At 47.4% G+C, this 18,567-nt stretch overlaps 2 protein-coding genes across 4 annotated transcripts; both read right to left on the minus strand.

Annotated features, from left to right (window-relative positions):
• Positions 1–620: 620 nt before the first annotated feature.
• ZC3H10 (zinc finger CCCH-type containing 10) lies at positions 621–7,147 on the minus strand. Of its 3 annotated transcripts, none has more exons than XM_032493086.1 (3): positions 7,041–7,147; positions 6,202–6,265; positions 621–4,737 (listed from the first exon to the last, which is right to left on the minus strand). In XM_032493086.1, the coding sequence occupies exon 3, from the start codon at positions 4,683–4,685 to the stop codon at positions 3,378–3,380; it is 1,308 nt and encodes a 435-aa protein (XP_032348977.1). In that variant the 5' UTR covers positions 4,686–4,737; positions 6,202–6,265; positions 7,041–7,147; the 3' UTR covers positions 621–3,377. The 3 variants fall into 3 exon arrangements, with proteins under 3 accessions (XP_032348977.1, XP_006179893.1, XP_014410648.1); XM_006179831.3 differs by having other exon boundaries at positions 621–4,740; positions 7,041–7,146; XM_014555162.2 differs by lacking the exon at positions 7,041–7,147 and adding an exon at positions 6,723–6,746 and having other exon boundaries at positions 621–4,740.
• Positions 7,148–10,537: 3,390 nt separating this feature from the next.
• PA2G4 (proliferation-associated 2G4) lies at positions 10,538–18,391 on the minus strand. The gene is made up of 13 exons (XM_006179830.2): positions 18,051–18,391; positions 16,105–16,233; positions 15,737–15,842; positions 15,572–15,641; positions 15,349–15,441; positions 13,505–13,568; positions 13,193–13,271; positions 12,968–13,046; positions 12,741–12,874; positions 12,345–12,439; positions 12,111–12,238; positions 11,903–11,956; positions 10,538–11,683 (listed from the first exon to the last, which is right to left on the minus strand). The coding sequence occupies exons 1-13, from the start codon at positions 18,136–18,138 to the stop codon at positions 11,618–11,620; spliced, it is 1,185 nt and encodes a 394-aa protein (XP_006179892.1). The 5' UTR covers positions 18,139–18,391; the 3' UTR covers positions 10,538–11,617.
• Positions 18,392–18,567: the final 176 nt, after the last annotated feature.

Below are 18,567 nucleotides of genomic sequence, written 5' to 3' on the forward strand. Positions count from 1 at the left end.
ATATGGTAATCTGGTCCCAGCCTACTCTAAGATGGAAGGATCAACAGGATTTGAGGAAACGTCCTCTGTATTATTCCTAGCAAGTTACTGCATAGTGGTCCCCTTGTTGGATGGCTGTTATCATTAGAACTATCTTATGCCAAGTCTGCCTAAATAGATTCCTGGCTCCATTCCTTACTAATTGCAGAACCCTGGGTTGATTACCCTCTTTAAGCCTGCCTGCTCCTCTGCAAACTGGGTAGATTAATAATACTCATCGTGTCAATGAGATACTGCATGTAAAGTGCTGAGCAGAGTGCCTTGGTTTATATAAAGTACTCAAATGTTAGCTGTTTTTCTAGAACTTCCTGCTTATTTCCTATGCAACAAGGTAGGACCTTTTCTCCACTAGGCAGCCCTTCAAATCTTTGAAGACATCTACTGGGTCTACCCTCAGTCTTCTTGTCAGTTATTTTCAGGTACCACACTAGTTTGTCAAGGGCCCTCTCTAAAAACTGTTCAGAAGAACACACACTTCAGAATTGGTTCCACTCCTACAGGGTTGAACTGCTATATTTACACTGTGTAACTATGGTTCTCTTATCCTTATGGAGCTCCTAGAAAAGCACCTAGAACAGAGCAGGCTCTTAATATTTATTGACATTATGAAGAGTAAGATTTTAATTTTATGTAACCAATTGGAAGTCCCACGTTGTTCTCATGTGAATTACTGCTAACGTAGATCTCTGCATTTGTTCCTCAGAGAGGCGCAAACAATTTTTCATGGGGAGAGTCAATCTAAATTGATCCAAATTGACCCCTTGGGTTAATTTAGTCAATCCAAGTTACAGACACTTTCAATATTACTTAGTACTTCCTTGTGTTACTGTTGGTAACTGGGCTCTTCATATTTTTATACTTCTTTTTTTTTTAAATAAAACATAACCTTTGGGGATATCACTAGAGACTAGAGATTTCTCTAACATGAATGTGCTCATCAACATCTACTAGGCACAAATGTTCAGTTTTAATTCTGTCAAACGCTACTATTAACCAACCCATTAATTATTTGCTTATCTGCAGTGACTTAGCAGGTGAGAAAGAGGAAAGAAGCTCCGACATCTGGGAACTGGCCTGATACAGCTAGGTTTGGAACTGTTAGGGGCTAACCTGGGCTCATAGGTAGGAAATGGTGCTCTCCTGCTGGACAGAAAGTCACAAAACACCAACATCAGCCAAGGACACTCAGTAACTGTGATGAAGTGAGGCAAAAAAGAAGACCACTTTGAAATTGTGCTCAAGCACTAAACAAGGTAAGTGTGCAAACCACAAAACAGCAAACATCCCCCTCTCCCAGCTAATGAGTGACTGCTGCTTCATTACCTAGTACAGCTTCAGCTTCACTTTAGTCCGCCCTTTTTCTAGATAAGATAAAGATAGCCAATCTTGGAATTATCCCTGCTTCCCTGACAGCACTGAATCCAGAGTGAAGCCCCACTTCCTCAAACCTTCCCCTAAGTCACTTAAGCAAAGTCCAGGTCCTGTAAGTCCTTTCTGACACCCTCTTGCAAGATACACTATGGTTCTGCATGGCATGTTCTCTCCATCATTGCAATGAGCATTAAATCCAATTTGTTCAACTGCAGGTGTACCCCTGGTGGTCTCTAGCTGGAGTACATTAATAAAGTACCGACAACATCTACAGTTTCCCAAATCTACCTCTTTAGAGATACTTAGCAAAAAAAAATAATAAAGTTAGCTTGTCAGAATTTGGCCAAGATGAATTCACATTGGTATCTATGATCACATTTGTCTAGATGCTCATAAACAATCTCTTTTAATAATCCAGAACTGTGCCAGAAAATCAACATTAAGCTTTCCAACGTGTACAATATTTTAGTATTTGCCCGTTTTTAGTCTTCAGCCTCCCCCCCCCCCTTAATGACTAGCCTTTACCTAGCCCACCATCTTCAACCCCAGGTGTAACCTGAGTGATCAACCAGACAAGAGAACAAGAGGTAGCACGAAACGATGGGGAGAGAACAACCCAGGATCACTTTCTCTAGCCCCAAATCCACTGACCATTAGACTAGACACCTGAGTTGTTTCCCCTACATCAGCCATGAGCTGAGGAGGAACTGAGGTTTGGCTACCGGGACCCTTGGCCTTACTCTTCAATTGGATCGAAAATCTTTGTAGTTCTAAGTGGAGGCAGAGGGAAGAAAGGGATGAACCCTGAGGCCGGAGTCCCCAGAAGAACTCTCCTTTTCCCAGCACCTCTCAAGCCTTGAAGGCTTAAGGCACTGGTAACTGAGGACAGGATGGGGTGGGAGGGATGTAACTGCCATCAACAACTCAGATTGCAGAGCCACCTGCCCTGCTCTGTTTGAATAAGGGAAGATCTGTCAGTACATACCCTATTCCCATTTCCCAGCACAGCCCCCTCCTTAGTACCTGCCCCCCTAAATGACCCTAGGAACCCTGGTTACTAAGGCAACCTGGGAATAGTACATGCAGATAGAAACCTGAACAGATGGGACTATTTTTAAACTAGACTAGGTGGCTCCAATGTTTTTACGCTATGAATTGCCTTCCCCAAAGCCTTTGGTCTTGGTCTTGTCCTGGGTCCTACCTTTCTTCACTGGCTTCCATCCAACCTTACCCAAGTTATGTGAGAGTGGGGTCTTTATCTCATTTTGGCATGAGATCTATTTACTGCTCCCATCTTCCACACAGAATATCTAAGCAAGTTTTCACTGCCTCCACTTGTTAAAAATAATTTTTTTTATTTCTTTGGAAAATGGTGGGCCCTGCCCTATGGATTGCCAGGCCAAGCCAGGTACTGAAAGCTCCCCTAGTGTTTGGGCTGGAGTACTGTGGTCCCCGCCTTCCCACGGGACCAGGAGCAGCTCCTGTACTGTCCAGCTCAACTAGGCCCCCAAATGTCTGAAGGCTCCTACGAGGCCTTTTCTCCTGGCCACCCACTTCCCCATCTTTCCTGGCTTTCCCTCTGGACAGGGTATTTTTTTCTTCCAAAGCTAGTGCTGGAACCTGTGCTGTGCAGAAGAGAGGACAAGACCAGGGATGTCCCCAACTTCCCATCAGAGGACACACAAGCCCTCAGTTAGTCCTTCCTCTGCTGGCTTCAGTCTGCGCTCCTATGCAAGCCCCCTCTGTGAGGCTTGAAGGAAGATGGACAAGATAACCCTCATAAAAGGGAGGTGAGAGAAAACACACCAACCCAATCCCTTCTCAGAAGCAAACTCCTTGTAGTTTCTCGTCCTCGTTCATGGGTGAGCCCTTCGGACAGGGCCTGGGATGGCTAGGCGAGTGGGTGGGTAAGGGCCCCTCGACCCCAGCCCTGGAAGGCTATACCAGGGGAGTGTCCATTAGCCCCATCAGTGTGGCATGGCTGTGATACGCATGCTCTGGGAAGCGATAGGGTAAGTCACCATGGGAGTGGTGGTGTGGCTCATTGTGATTCCTGCCAAGGGCTGGGCCATTGATACGGCGACAGGGGCCACAGGAGCCACAGATACAGCCACAGGAGCCATGGAGACAGGTGGGGGTGCCATTCCCTGGGCAATGGTTTGAGCCAGAGCAGCTGACAGTGGCGTGATCTCTGGGTTCAAGTGTGGGGGTGGGGGTGGTGGAGCAGCAGGAGGTGCAGTATTAGTTGGGGGAGCAGCTGGAGCTCCAGCAGGGGCCACCAGTTCTTGCTGGGACACGGGGCGAGGCTGTAGAGCCTGGCTGCTGAGAGTAGTGTGAGTCTGGGCGATGCCATGGTTAAAAGTGGCAACAGTGCCCACGGTGGGGGCCAGAGTCTGCTCAGTCGCTGGTGCAGTGGAGCTGAGGGTCATGACCTTGGCCTGATTGCGGAACTGGGCATTTTGTTCCAGCAGTACCTCGTTGGTGGCCAGCAGGTTGCTGACCTGCTTCTTCAGCTCTTCTACCCGCTTCCTGAGCATGGCATTCTCCTCTTCTAGCAGTCTGCACTCCACCCCTCGGGACGAAGCCAGGCTGTATTCATACGATTCAAAATGGGGGCCATCTGGGGGGCAGCATCCACCTCGTCGGCGCTTGGGGCCTGGTTCATGGTCCTCAAAGCCCCTGTCAGGGAGGTCGTAGATATCATAGAGATCGTGACGTCGTCCTGGGGGAACTGGGCCTGTTGAGCCCCCACCACCAGCGCCTCCTCCACCCCGAGCATCAAACTCAAAATCTCGTTGCAGGTGCCGGAACTTGCACTTGGCTCCTCTCTGGCAATCACCCTTGAGAAAGTCACGGCAGATAGGGACCTCCTCCTTGCCATTTGGTAGGTCAGCTGGTGAAAGGCCCAGGCCGGCTGCCACTTTCTGCCTCAGCCGAGGAGGAAGCTCTCCTGTCTTTTTATAGCCATCCTCATCCTCCTTGGAGCCATGGATGAATCGACAGTTTGGGCGGCTACACTCCTTGTTCTGGAAGTCGTGGCAGAAGATGAACTCGTTTTTGCTCACCCCCAAGTTGGACACCTCACTCATGTCTGGATGGCGATAACGGCAGCGCTTGCCTCGCTTGCACACGTTCCTCAGGAAGTCTCTACAGATGGCATCTGAGCTGGCCCCGCCACTGCCTGCCCCAGTCCCACTGGCCTCCTCGCTGCCACCGCCTCCAGGGCCTCCACCGCTGCTCCCAGTGCCGTTGGCATAGCTGTCCCGGTCCGGCATCCTGGTCCCCCCCAACTCAGGGCTCTCTTCCTTTTCTTGCCACCCTTGGTGACTGCTAGAAAAGAGGAGAACTGTGTCAAATAGGAGTCCTCGACGGAGGTCAAACTCTTCCTGACTATAGGAGAGGCAGTCCAGCAAGAGGCAGGCCAGAGGGGCAATGGCTTTGGAGATGGAGAATCCAAGGGATGAGAATTCTGCCTTGACTGGCTGGCTTGTCAGAAGTCCCACCCAGGCGCTAGCTCGTGCACCTGGCCTGGGTCAGAATGATTCATCCTTGCCTGGCTAACAGAGGAGGGAGGGAGCTGGGGTCAAGTCACCTCATCTCACCTAACGATGACAGGCCAAGGAGGGGGCAGGGAAAGAACAGCACTGGATTTTATTTCCCCTTCTGAACTGACCTAATTAAAGTTGTGGAAGCAAAATTAAAACTGCTGTTTGTCATTGTCTGAATAGGCTAAGAGGAGACTAGGAATAGTGGCCAAGATAAGCTGGTAAGCTATTAAGATTGTGGATAATAAAGATACTGGTGACAGAACTTCCCTGAACCTCTCTTCCATGGGATCTCAGGTAAGGGCTCTGTGAAGTATCAGATCTCTAGATCCCAAGAAATCCTGAGTAAGGAGACTGGTATCACCAGCTTGAGGGCAGTCCCTATAACCTGTCATTTTTTTGGTATTCTCTGCCAGCTCACCACCGTTCTCAACCCTAGAGTGGTCAGCCTCTCCCCTCCATTTCAGAGGAAGAATTCTACAGCTAGACTCTTCACTTATAGGCCCCTACAAAGGACTAAAGCATTTTGGGGAGGTCAAGGCAATAGAAAGGAGTTAATTTCACAAGGACAAGGGATCTTTCTTTCCCCATTCTATATCCCTTCCACTCTTCCATGGGAAGATCCCACCGACATGAAACCATACCATTCCTCACCCCATAAAGATCCTCTTTATTTATAGACTCTATAAAAGCTTTTTAAGTCTTCTCTTTCCCAAGAGGGCTCAGGAACGTCAGTCCACTGCCGTGGTTCTAGCCCTCCCCTCTCCCCACCCCCAACCAGACTAGGAGTCCCTGCTACCACGTGTCTGACCTCCTAAGCCTTTCCTAGGCAGTGTTCAGGCTCCCTCTGCTGTTCAAATAGTAAAACGCCATGCTGTTTCCCCATGAGTATAAGGGAATCTTTCCAGTTTCTTTGGCCTTGATCGCCCCTCAACCATCTAATCCATTGCCTCGACTTTGCGTTCAAGGTAAAATGAACCCTAAAATGAACCGACCAGATCAGAGACGAGAGCATCTGTAAAAGAGGGGTCCTCTTCCTCCAAAGGGAGGTAGTCCCAGAATGATAGAAACAATCAAGGAGAACAGCGGGAAAAGAAAAGATAGAAACTTTTACTAAAAGGGAAAAGACCTGGTGAAAAATAAATGGCACCTACCCAAGCCTGATTCATGTTGCAAGTCCCACCAGACACAGAAAAATCAAACGAGATACCCCTTCCCACCCAGCTCTCCCAGGATTGTTCGATACCTGAGGTAGCTCAGGTGAAGTCCGGGGCTCCTGTGGGTCTCCACCTCCACATCACTGCTGGGTTCTGAACAGGAGAAAAACAGATACTTGGGTGGGAGAAGGGGTAAGAATGGAGTACTAGCGGGTGGTTGTTACAAGACTGAAGTCTGACAAAAAGGCAAGAGCTCTGGGAACTTCAAGAATTCCTTAGGGTTCAAATTGAACTTCACTTGTCAAGAGGAAAAGTTGCCAGCAAGAAGAGTAAGGGGTAGAACCAATTTGGAGAGCCTAGGATAATGGGTTTGAAAACCAGCCTCAAGTGAACAAGGGTGAGGGGCGCCCTGCTTCAAGATGAAGGAGGCTGTGGGGATCAGGGCTCGACCTAGGGTTGGGATTAGGAACTCTGAACAGCGAGCCGTGCAAGGGCAGCGACTGACAGTGCAGTGGGATGGCGGATTAGACTCGGGGGCGGTGATTATGACGCTTCGCAACACCCCAGAGTTGGCGAAAAAAGTCAAGGAGTTTCCTGCAGCAAGTCTTACAGCCTGGCAGACTCTCGTTCAATGCCGCCGGAGTTCAGCCGGGGACCAGGTGAATAGGACTATGGGAATACGAACTGAAGCGGGGAGGGGGCTCCAGGTGACATCAAGCTGAGGGGATGGGCAGGGCTGTGACGTCACGGAGCTGGCGTTTACTCGCGAAGCGGGGTCAATCAGAAAAGAGATTCGGCCCTGAGACATGAAGAAGAACCAACTCGGCCCTGGGGGGCCTTGTGTAGCCCGGCTGAGACCAGCCGCTGGGCCGGCCCCGACTCCTCCCCTCCGGGCGCGGTCTCCACCTAAGTCTCCCGCCTCCCTCACCTGCCGCCGCCGCCGTAGTTGCTGCTGCCGCCTGCCGGTCCTCTAGCTTCGACAAAGAGCCGCCTACCCTATCGTCCTTCCGCTTCCTGCGGAAGAAAAGACGCTCTAGCCAGCAGACCCGGAACTATACTCTATGGTGTGCAAAGTACTTGCGCGACTTGCCGCAGGAAGTTCCCAGCAAGCTTTGCGTGTCACCATGGCAACCCGATAAAACGGCACAGCAAAGTACCTAAAAAGCGGGAATTTAGCTGAGACACCACTGACCCCTATGCCCCCGAAATCAACCTGAAAGCTGTCCCTGGCGTGTATAACTCCCCTTTCCAGGAAGGGCCACTCAATACTCTGGCAGCTCCGAGGGACGGGAACCAGATGTTGGTCAGGGGCGGGGCCCACATCCGCGACTGAAGCCTATACAGCTCGCTTGACATCCTGTACAGCTCGGGGTAGAGGCCGACTGTACTGATTAAAAAAAAACTTCCCAATGGAACAACAACAAAAAAAGCCACGGAACAGACAAGACGATTTTTTTCCTTCAGCTAAAACAGCAGAAGAGATGGTTTATTGTACACGTGTTACATTCAGCCACAACTGAGAACAGAACTAGTCCATAATATCACAGGTCCAGGGCAAAGGACCAAAAGGGCCCGTTTTGATATGAGCAAGATGGGTCTCTTAAAAGTGGTCGAGGCGATCAGAATGGCGGTAGATGTTCCAAATCCACTGAAACAAGTTCTGGACAGTAGACATGCAGTCCAACATTATCTAACAGTGTCCCTGGCCTCTGGCTTTCCTTGCTTCTGCTCCTGTGGCTTCCACGGGTGTACAAGTTCACTTGGACCTCTGTCTCATCTTTCTTCTTTTGCGCTTCAGCCTGAAAAATCAAACATGAGAATACACTTCCTGCCCACAAGTCCGAGGTTCAGTCTTTCCCTCCCATCTAAAATGTGCATACAATACACGGAATGGGTAAAAATCAACACTACAGTTCTATTAGCTTGTGTCCAATCCCTGGCTTTGACAAGTCAATGCTCATAACGTTTTTCACTTAAAGATGTTTCAGATTTCTAAACCAAATGTTCCTCCCAAGTTCTGTCCAAGGAGTGCTCCACTTCCCCTACCCTGCAAAGTCTCAGCGTACCTGCGCATTCGCTTCTTCCTCCACTGGCAACCGATCATAACCAGAGACAAAGATTAAAACAAGAGATTATTAGTTTCAGTAACAAGCTAGGTAGGGTTACGAAGAGCATCATTTAAAACCTGGCAAGTTCTTGACCAAGTATGAAGGCACAGTTGCAATAATCACAAACACAATCCAGACTCCCAGCCGGGTCTCCAACGTAAAACCCCGAATTCCGCATGCTCTCTTCTACTCCCGCCCTCTCTTCCACATTTACCCACCACCTCCGCTGCTTCTCCCCAAACTATCCTCCCTCTCCCACTAGCCCTTGGGCACCCTTGAGAACCCAATGATCTGGGAATGATGGCGAACTTCCCTGGCCTGGGTCTTCGCCGCAATCGCCAATTCCTACAGCCTTAGCTTACTGGCAGGGACTGCTTACCTTCGCTCTCATTGCGAGGAGGCTTCTACGGGTAAAGAAAAAAAGGCTACGGTTAGTTTGCTGTAATGATGGTAAGTGCAGAGACGAGATGTTAATGGATTGTACTCGGAATCCGAACACAGACAAAACCGACACTCACCTCAGAAGATGGCGCTAAGGCCGAGAGAGCGCGAAAGGCACGCCTACGGATATTTAATGAAACGCTCAGTGTCGTCACTTCCGGTAGCTCGCCCTGCCCCCGGGGCGGGGCTGCCCTGGGCCAGTAAAGGTAGTTTTCGGTCCTTCTCTGGTACCTGGTAAGTGATTGAGTTAGGAGAGTTCTCTTGGAAAACAGTATTTTGAGTTACAAAATCCCCCTTTCCCCAGTTTTATTATGAATTACTTAAATATGAGCACAGTGTTTCCAATAAGAGACAAAGATGCAGACGAGCAAAGATAGCGACTTCCGCTTTCCCTCATTGCTTCATGGGAATTGCAGTTTCCTGGCGACACCCTCCATTTTACTGCGGGTTGAATGAAGTTTTGGATACATGGATAGGTGCGGACTGTACAAAAATTCCTGATTTGTTGTACTGGTTTGCTTTATTTTATATCTTAATTGCTGCAAGGAGAATCGATCTCGGAACTTCCAAAGGTCCTAAGATTCCAGAACATGGAAGAATGTTAAGTGGGGAGTTGAGAAAACTGCCATAATACAAAGAGAACTTTGTCGCTGAAATGGATCAGCTCTTTCCCTAGCCAACTCTGGTCTTTTTCCACAACGCCTGAGGCAGAATGTCACTAGATTCCTGGCCACAATGCATCTTGTTCAGAAAACACTTCAGTGATACTCCCTCTACATAGGGTGAGGATCAAATCAATGGACAGAGGAGAAGCAAGATTGGCTAGACATTTTAGGAGAATATTTGTTGGTAAGATAACATTCCCAGTCTCATGATATGATCAGGTCAGAAGCACCCAGAAAACAGACACCCAAAGATTTGACTACAGGAAACTTGAATTATGAAGGATGAAAGAGCACCCTTAATCATAGAGGCTTCACCTTACTCACAGCAAGATATTTTAAGGCTTGTTATAGTCCCTCCTTTTTTAATGGTTTTCCTTTGTAACATTTCACCTTTTTAACTCTGGCAAGTTTCTAAAATTAGAGTCCTTGTTCCAAGTGCTTAAGTGGTTCTACTACTGTCACCATCAGAATCTACCAAGGTTTTGAAAACAAAAAATAAAAACTGAGTCAAATTATTCTGTATCATATCCACCAAGATTGCACCTGTTGATTGCCCCCTAGTCTGTAAGCTCTTATGAAGGAATCTTTGTTCAGCTTTATTCAGCACAGGGGAGTGGGCCTGTACGATACTCAGTGGTAGAGTGCATGTATCTCCATTCATTCATTCACTCATTAATTTATTGGGGTGGGTGGGTTAGATTTATTTATTTTTAGAGGAGGTACTGGGGGTTGAACCCAAGACCTCTGGTATGCTAAGCATGCACTCTACTACTACAGCTATAACTCCCCAGCTCCCAATACCTCCATTAAAAAAAAAGAGAAGTTTTGCTCAGTATAGTATCTTCAGCTCAGCAATGCCTCATGTTAAAATGCTCTAATTATGCATCTACTCTTAAACTGGCTGTGAAAAATTGCGTAATACTAAAGGCGTTCTTCCTGGCTTCCTAAATCAAGATAAACACTTCTTTGCAATAAACACTGTGTCCTTGAACAAAGTGTCAGCAGCAAGGGATGTTTTTACTTTAGAAAAATCAAACTCCCATAGAAAATTGACTCTTAACTCAGAGAACCCAACCCAAGATATTCCTTATTTTAGAAAGGCTATAGAAAACCAGTTCCAAATGATCACAAAAAAACCAAAACAAACATTCTAAATGATCATTCATATCTCCCCACCACATCAAATAAGAGCAGCACACAAAGGCACATGATTATGAGCAAATCCAAATTTATTTTAACGCCATGTCATTTTCAATATGTTTAAAAACCTCATAAATTAGCGGGAGCCCTAAGTTCCCTGGGACAGCATGCCAGAGGTACTGAAATTTGTCACCCTTCTCTCCAAACCCCTAGCAATTCATCCAATCCAAGTCCACAGCTTCAGAAAGCCAGCACAGCTTCAGAAAGCCAGTTTTGTCTCTTCAGTCTGCTCCTCTGGTTCCTGGTCTTTCTTTCAAGGAAGGGAGGTCAAAATAATTCAAACAGGAAACAAAACCACAGTTGAGCTTCCAGCTCAGGTTTCTAGGATGGAGCAAGGGAAGAACCCCACTGACTCCAAAGAAATGGACAAGGTTGAGATGGATTACTTCTTTACAGCTTTGTGAGGAGGAGAAAGAAAAAGAGTCCTGCAGAACAAAATTGACTACAAAGATTTACAAATGAGGATCCATTTGATTGATGAGAATCCCTTAGTAAATGCAGGCTCCAGCTCCTAAAAATGGGAGGGGCCTGAATAGACAGCCTGGGTCATAAAAGGAATCTGGCATGTGGCAAAAAAACAATCTGAAGAATAGCCCCTCTTTATACTGAGGCCTAATAAAATACATGGGGGGAGGATGGGAAGAGAGAGCAACAAGTCCCAACAGATGGGAAAATGCTGACACTGGAGTGGTATAAAAAAATTTCAGCTGAGTTTCTAGTGGTGGTGGCTACTTTAGCCTCCTTCCCATTCTGTTGTAGGGCCATGAACATCGACCAAGCGGAGAACAGTAGAAAAAGGCTAGAAAGAGGGGCTTGAAGACGATGGATTTTGACTCCTGATTTTATTATTCAATTTCTCTTTTCTATTTAAAGTAGTCTTCGGTGGCTGGGAAGCCTGGCCTCCCAAGACCAGAGTCAGTTGGAGCTGGTTGTTGTTGGAAGGGGGTGGGTTGGGGGACTGGGATGAGGACAGGGAGACCCTGCTCTGCTGGCGGTCCTGGGTGGAGAAGACGAACTGCACTTCACAGAGCCTGGGGTGAGGTGGGAAGGGGATGAGGCAGGAGTGGCAAGCTGGGGAGATGGGACCCACCTCAGTCCCCAGCTTCATTCTCTTCTAAAGTTTCCCCACTGGTGGCATTCTCTGCAGTCTTAGAGGCCTATATTTGTGGAAAGGAGAGGGAGAAGACGCGTCAGTTTCTAACAACCTGGGGTAGTATCCAGGGGATCAAGGACAAAAATATCCTAATTCTCTAGGTCAGGTCTGAGAAGGGGGGAAAAGAAGGACATACAGAAATTGATACCCCCACCACGACCCAGGAAGGCGGAACAAAGAGGGATCAGGTTCATCCTGCCACAGAGGGATGGTCATAACAAACCTTCTTTTTTTTCTTTTTCTGGGTTTTCCGACTTGCAGAACTCTGGAGGAGGGCCTGGAAAATAAGAAGGAAAACAAATTCTGAAGAATATGGAGGAAACACCGAGTGTCACTCTCAGTACCGTAGCTCTTTTCAGGACTTTGCCATCATTTAGTCCTCACTCCCAGGACAAGTGCCACATGCTGGTCACTTTCCACCCACTACTAACCTTGAGCTCTGCATCCTGGACCTCCAACTCGGACTTATAAAGGTCAGGCTCAAAGGGACCACTGGTTATCCGCATGGGGCCATTGGGCATGAGCAGAACTGTAAATTTAAACTGGGCAACAAATTCACCTATGAGGGAAACAAAGTGTTTTGATAAAATGTCCCCTTGTCATACTCTTCTGTAAGCTATAGGGAGGAGAGGACCGTAATCAGGGGCTCTCTTCTTAGAACTCACCCTCCTTCTCATAGAGAACATTAAATGGCTGCAGCAGCTCATGTTTGGCGCACTCCACCACACCCATGCGGGCCTTCTTCTCATCTTCAAATGCTCTGGGGAGGGAAAGACAAATTCAGGTGTCCTGAACTCCCTATCATGTCTCACCACTTTGCTGATGTTTTTTAAATAGCTCCTAGCCTTGGGCAGAAATCACGTGTAGGACTGTTTTTTCACACTACCTTCAATGAAAGGGAGATGGGGAGAGGGACAGAACGCAGGCTGGAACTACAAGTCTAGGCAGGAGGGGAGTAGGAGGGATGGAGGGAGGGGCGGGGAGGGAAAGAAGTGTGTTCCTGGGTGTGTGGTCTGTGCAGCAGACTGGTTCAAGCCCATCCTCGTTAAGTGCAGCAGTACCTTAAAGTAAAGGGCATGGCATCAAAACGTCTTTCGACCTCACTGAAGAAGGCACGTGAAGTTTTCATTTTCAGGCCATACTGCTTAGAAGGGTCTCGTTTGTAAATGGTGGTTCTCTGTCCTGCGTCCTTAGCCTAAAGAAGTTAGATCACATTTTGGTCCCGTGCTCTCGGAACACACACACCCTCAGCTGCCCCTCTTTGCTAGCTCTGGTAAACGCTCCCCACCTTGCCCTCTCCAGAGCTGACAAGAACATCCACAGCATATACTTCATGGACCTCAAATTCAGCTTTTTCATGGTCCTTCCTAAAAGGAACAGAAGGGGAACCATAAAGAGCAATCAGTAGTTCCTAGAGTTTAGAGTAAAAGGTGGACAAGATTAGCCTGGAGTACGGAAGAAGTTCATGACGAGTCTTGTACGATGGAAGGTACAGGGTGGGGTGGGCACCTACTTCTGCTGGTCTGTGGGATTCTGGATAATGGTTTTCTCTCCGTCGATGACATGCTGCTTCAATTGGTGTGACAGCATACCTGTAGACAGGACAAAGCCTGTGGTCCTGCCCATCTAGAATCCCAAAAGATTTTCAACCCACCCACCCAAGCTGATTCACAGGGCAGGCTATGAGAGCAAAGTGCCTGGCTATGGAAACCCAGGGCCCTGAGGTTTTTGGCTTGGACTGTGTCAGAGCCAGGATGGATCCTCAAGGGAGCAAAGGTCTTAATTCTGCCAAACCACTCAACCCTCAACCCTACTGAGGTCTCACCTTCTATTGGTGTGCAATTAAATGAGTGGGCAACTTTGTTCCAGGCTTCTGTCACTTGTGTGTTCTAGAAATACAAAATCAAATAAAAGTTAAGTTACCAGGGGCTAGTAGTAAGTTGTCTACCACGAGAGTAAGAAGCATAAAAGAACTAAGGGTTCTGACATCCTCCAGCAAGTGCAATGATTCTCATCCATTTTTCATCTCATAGCCCTGTCAACCCTACAACCTAAAGATTACACTTGCATACCGTTTTATAAAGTGCTTTCACGGAGATGGCCTAGACAACAATTCTGGAAGGTGAACAGGGCAGATCTATACCCCAATCTAGAGGAGGAAACTGAGGATCAGAAAGGTTAACTGATCTGCCCAGAGTTAAAGCAGTTAACTGAAAGAATCTGGTATAAACTCAGGTTTTCTGACAACAGTCCAAGTGTTAAGTTCATTATGCCTGGCATTCTAACCTGCAGAGAGGGTACAGAAACTCCTATTTCCCTCTTCTTACCTCTTTCAAACATGATCTGATCCTCACCTAAACTACAGTTATTAAGACAAAAAAAAAAAAAAAAAAAAAAAAAAAGAAAGAAAGAAAGAAAGAAAGAAAAAAAGAAAAGGTAAGGTGAATTACCAGTCACCGCTAGTTATTAAACTATGTGCCAGGTACTATAATAATCACTTTACATGGATCATCTCAATCTTCACAACCCTGTGAGAATGAGGCACAATTTAATTTTTCCCATCTCACAGATGAGGAAATCTGAACTTGAAGTTATTTTTAATCAGTAGGAGGTGGCAATAGGGTAAGAACCCAGGTCTGACGTCATAGCTAAATAATAGCCACTACACAACACTAGCCTTCCAGTGAAGATACACAGTAGTTAAGTACATAAACAAAAAATAATCAATGTGCAAAATAATAATAGCTAACAGAAGTGCTGTGTGCCAGGCACTGTTCAAAGTAGGTACCATTATAAGGAAACTACAACAGAGGCTTAAGTAAAAATGATGCAATTAAGTAACAATGGGACAAATTGATGAACAGTGTGAAGAACAAGGGAACACAGAAAAGGAGAAAAAAAGATGATGCTTTAAGTATTGAACAGGTCTCTGGAAATTTAAGTGTTAAATGCCTCTGCTGATAGTCTAACACGCTAAATTGTATGAATTCCTGAGAAGTTTATGATCCCTGGCCTTCCCAATATTGTCCTGCAAGGACCTTTGGCCTGTCTTTGTCACAGTTTACTGGTATGATTATGATTTTTGTTTTACAAACTTTTAAAATTGAGTTTTAAAAAGTTTCTTCTGTTTAGCACAGGGAACTATGTTCAATGTCTTGTAATAACCTTTAATGAAAAAGAGTATGAAAATGAATATATGTATATATATGCATGACTGGGGCATTGTGCTGTACACCAGAAACTGCCACATTGTAACTGACTGTACTTCAATTTAAAAAAATAATAATAAAAAATAAACTGAATTTTTATATCTGTGTTTTATTGTAAGCTATTGATCTCAAACTGTTTTGGGGAAAGACACACATCCAAGACATGAAAAAGGAAGGATCTCTATAGGTTCCATGAGGAAGGGCCCACACATTCCCTCTACCTGGCACTGAACCATCCACCTATGGTAGGCACTCAGAGTTCACTACTGTTTGGTATTAAGCTTTTTAGTAGTGCCTGCCTCTTCTCTTTCAGTCCCATCCTAAGATGTTGCTAATTTTAAAAAGCTGTTTGTTTTATAAGGGGGCTGAAGGAGAAGCTGGCTGTTCAATACAGAATAGCTGTAGGTGCTCACTGCATCTTCGGCTCTAGCAAGCTTTGGAGTTGGACTAAATAGCTTACCTGGTTTCCAGGTTTAACCAGGCGTAGGGCAGCTTCAGCACAAAGGTGAGCTGCCTTAATGACATCTGCTTTCCGCCCTGTTACTTGAGTCCCCTGTAGATAAGGAAATGCAGTCAATGCCTTCCTGGAAAGCTCTTTAACTCAGCTGGTCATTCAGTTAAAAGCTGTCTGCCCATTATGCAAAGCCCACCAGTGGTCAGGAGAGAAAAAGCAGTCCACCTACCAGAGCTACATCAACCACAAAAGTGTGAGCCACATTAGCGATGAAGCCATCCACGTGGACCCCAAGGTCACTGAAAGGCAAGAGCAGACAGAGCACAGCATTAGCAATGGGCACTATTGTGAATTCTTAGGAAAAAGACAAGTCTCTAAAATGGCTTAAGCTTACATTTTTACCAAGTCACCTTCCTTGAGAATATAGTCCTGGTCGCTCTTCAAAGGGGAGAAGTGACATACACAGTTATTTACTGAAATGCTGGTGGGAAAGGCAATACCTGTAAAGAGACAATCAGCCTTACTGCCTTGCTCGCTCTCTTGGAGCCCTGCTGCCCTTCAGAAAAATGAAAGGATTTTCTTCAGGGTCTTGCCTAAGTTTAATCAGCTTGGATTGGGTAGGAAACTGCTTAAATGTCCCCTGACATTCCAAATCTCCAAATATCTCAACAAGTGCTGGTGTAGGGGTTGCATCGTTACAATAAAACAAACAGAACTGAGTAAGAGTCAAACTTAGGAAATTAGTGGGGGATTGTTTTTTACCTTTCTTCATTTCTTTTTCTTTCTTGAAAATTTTCCCCGTCTCTTCCATTATCATGGCATCACCTTTTTCACACAGGCTCAGTACTGACACACCTGAGCAGGATGCTTCCACCAAAGACCGAAGGACCCCTGGAAATAGAAGCCCATCGTATCAGTGCTGCATGTGTTGTCTAAGATACCATCCAAGCAATTTATCCAGAAACGGGACTCACAGTTTCTAATATTCCCTAGTGCCGCTGCCCGAAGGGTGAAAGAAGGAATAAGTTTTGCCTCTTGGGATGTACCTACCTACAATCTCTCAATCTCTACCTCCTTTTCCTCCCTTATATAATGTGATAACTGGGTATGCACCATCTGTCTCCCTAGGCAAGGGAGACTTTCCAAAGATGATACCTGTGGTGTGGTAGGACAGAGTTATGAACTTCAGGGGGTTCTCACCAAGGTACTCAACATACATGCAAAGCAGACTGGAGGAAATTTATAGGCGTCAGGGACAACAGGAAGGTAGACAGAATTGCTGACTCGAAGCTGATGCATTGTTAAATGCTACCTTCTGCCCTTCCCAGACACCCCAATTAGGTGTTAGTAATCTCAATATATAAAGACTTATTTCTTCACATAACAAGTCCAGGAGACTTAACCTAAGGTCCCTGGCTTCAGCAAGCTCATGCTTATAGCTTTTAGCAGATCTCAAAGAAGTATGTGACCCAAAAGAATTTCAAACAGGTATCTGCAATTACAAGTGCCTCAGAAATTATAAACTGCAAAAAGAAGAAAAAAATTCTGATTCAAACCACTAAATGTCCATTACATTAAAAAGCACTGTTCTTTTCACTGGATACCCACTCCATGGACCATCCTGAACTTCAGGTTTGATTTCTGTGATCCAAGTTTTGGTGATTCTTTAGAAGCCTGAAAAACTCAGGTTTTCAGTCACAGGCTCAAAGGCATCCTAAAATACCTATCTTTACTGTCAAAAACCACTTAAAAGCCCAAAGACAAGCATTTTCTGTCCCCCTAACTGGGTTTTAAATTGGAAAGAGAGAAAATAGAAAGTGACACATCTGCCTAGAGTGGCAGGCAGCTGCTGAGAAAGTGGAAGCACGGTCCTAATAAGGACGGCTTCTATGATCCTATCATCGGTCCCCCCTCCACCGGTACTATTCACAGGTTTGCCTAGTTGGGATGAGGAGAACCTCAAAACACTTTTAGAGTTGTCCAACCCCTGAGAACAATCAAATCTGATGGCGAACTAAATCTATCTGCGCAGACTGGAGATGGTAATGAACAACTTCAACAACAGCCAGATGTACCTCCAAGAGTTATGTTAGGAGCCCCAAGGGGTACCCTTCAACGGTCCCTGAGCTGGACCAAAAGTAGAAGGCGGCCTCCATCGGAGAAGGAGCTAAAGTAAAGAACGAAAGACTACAGCAGAGCACGTGGTAGGCAAGCTGGTGTCAGGGACCGTGGCGGAGGAAGAAGGGAGCCGGCGACCCACAGAGGACCCGGCAACACGTGCCAGCCAGGGTCCTGATGGGGGGTGGGGGGGAGCCGCGACAAAATAGAGGGGTGCTTCCTTTCCAAGGTGGCCTCGTTGCTGCCAAAATCGGAGGAGGCAGCTATCCGGACCCAAAGGTGAGGGGCAGGAGATACGCCTTGCCTCCTTACCAACGGCCTAGGGTCGAAGCCCGCTCCGGGACTCGCTCTGAGCTCTTCCCGGCAGCCTGCCCGCACCTCCACAAGACTCCAGCCCAGGCCTAGCCGCTCAAGTCCCAGGCACGACTCAGAGCCTTCCCACTACGCCAGCCCCAGCAGACCAGTACGGGGCCCTCACTAGCTCACTCCGCATGACCCCACCAGTCCAACCCCTGGGGGGCTAGCCCAGCACCGTCCCCTTTGCCTTTCCCTCCCAGCCTCGATCTCCGGACCCCTGAGGCCGCACTTACGGTTGGCGATGTCGCCCCCCATCTTATACTTGGTCACGACGAGGTCCTCGGCGATAGTTTGCTCCTGCTGCTCGTCCTCGCCCGACATCTTCCCACCACCACCACCACAACTGCAGCCTCGTTTTTCCTGAGCCGCCGCCTCTGTCGCCTTTCCCAGCCACAGGCTGCGGCCAGAGCCCCTTCGATCCGCGAGGAGAGCGCAAGCAACAGCGCGAGCAAGCTAGGGAACGGGCGGGCGAGCGAGAGCGAGAAGCTGCGAGCGCGCGGGCTGAGGCGCAGGGCACGCTGGGACAACGAGTCCTTCCTGCCGCCAGCCTCTAGGCGCCTTCACGGACCTGTGAACTACAATTCCCAGCCTGCCTTTCGCGCCCCTAAGCCAGGCCCTGGGGCCTTGCCCTCCAAGGGCCTCGCACGCCGGAATCGCCAAGCACGCTGGGAAGGGTCAGGCTCCCGCGGGAAGGCGGAGCCGTTGGAGAGCATGAGGGGGAAGCGTGGTCTGTCCCGGAAAAAACCACAT

The sequence above is a fragment of the Camelus ferus genome, chromosome 12 (genome assembly GCF_009834535.1).
Source record: "Camelus ferus isolate YT-003-E chromosome 12, BCGSAC_Cfer_1.0, whole genome shotgun sequence".
NCBI lineage: Eukaryota > Metazoa > Chordata > Mammalia > Artiodactyla > Camelidae > Camelus > Camelus ferus.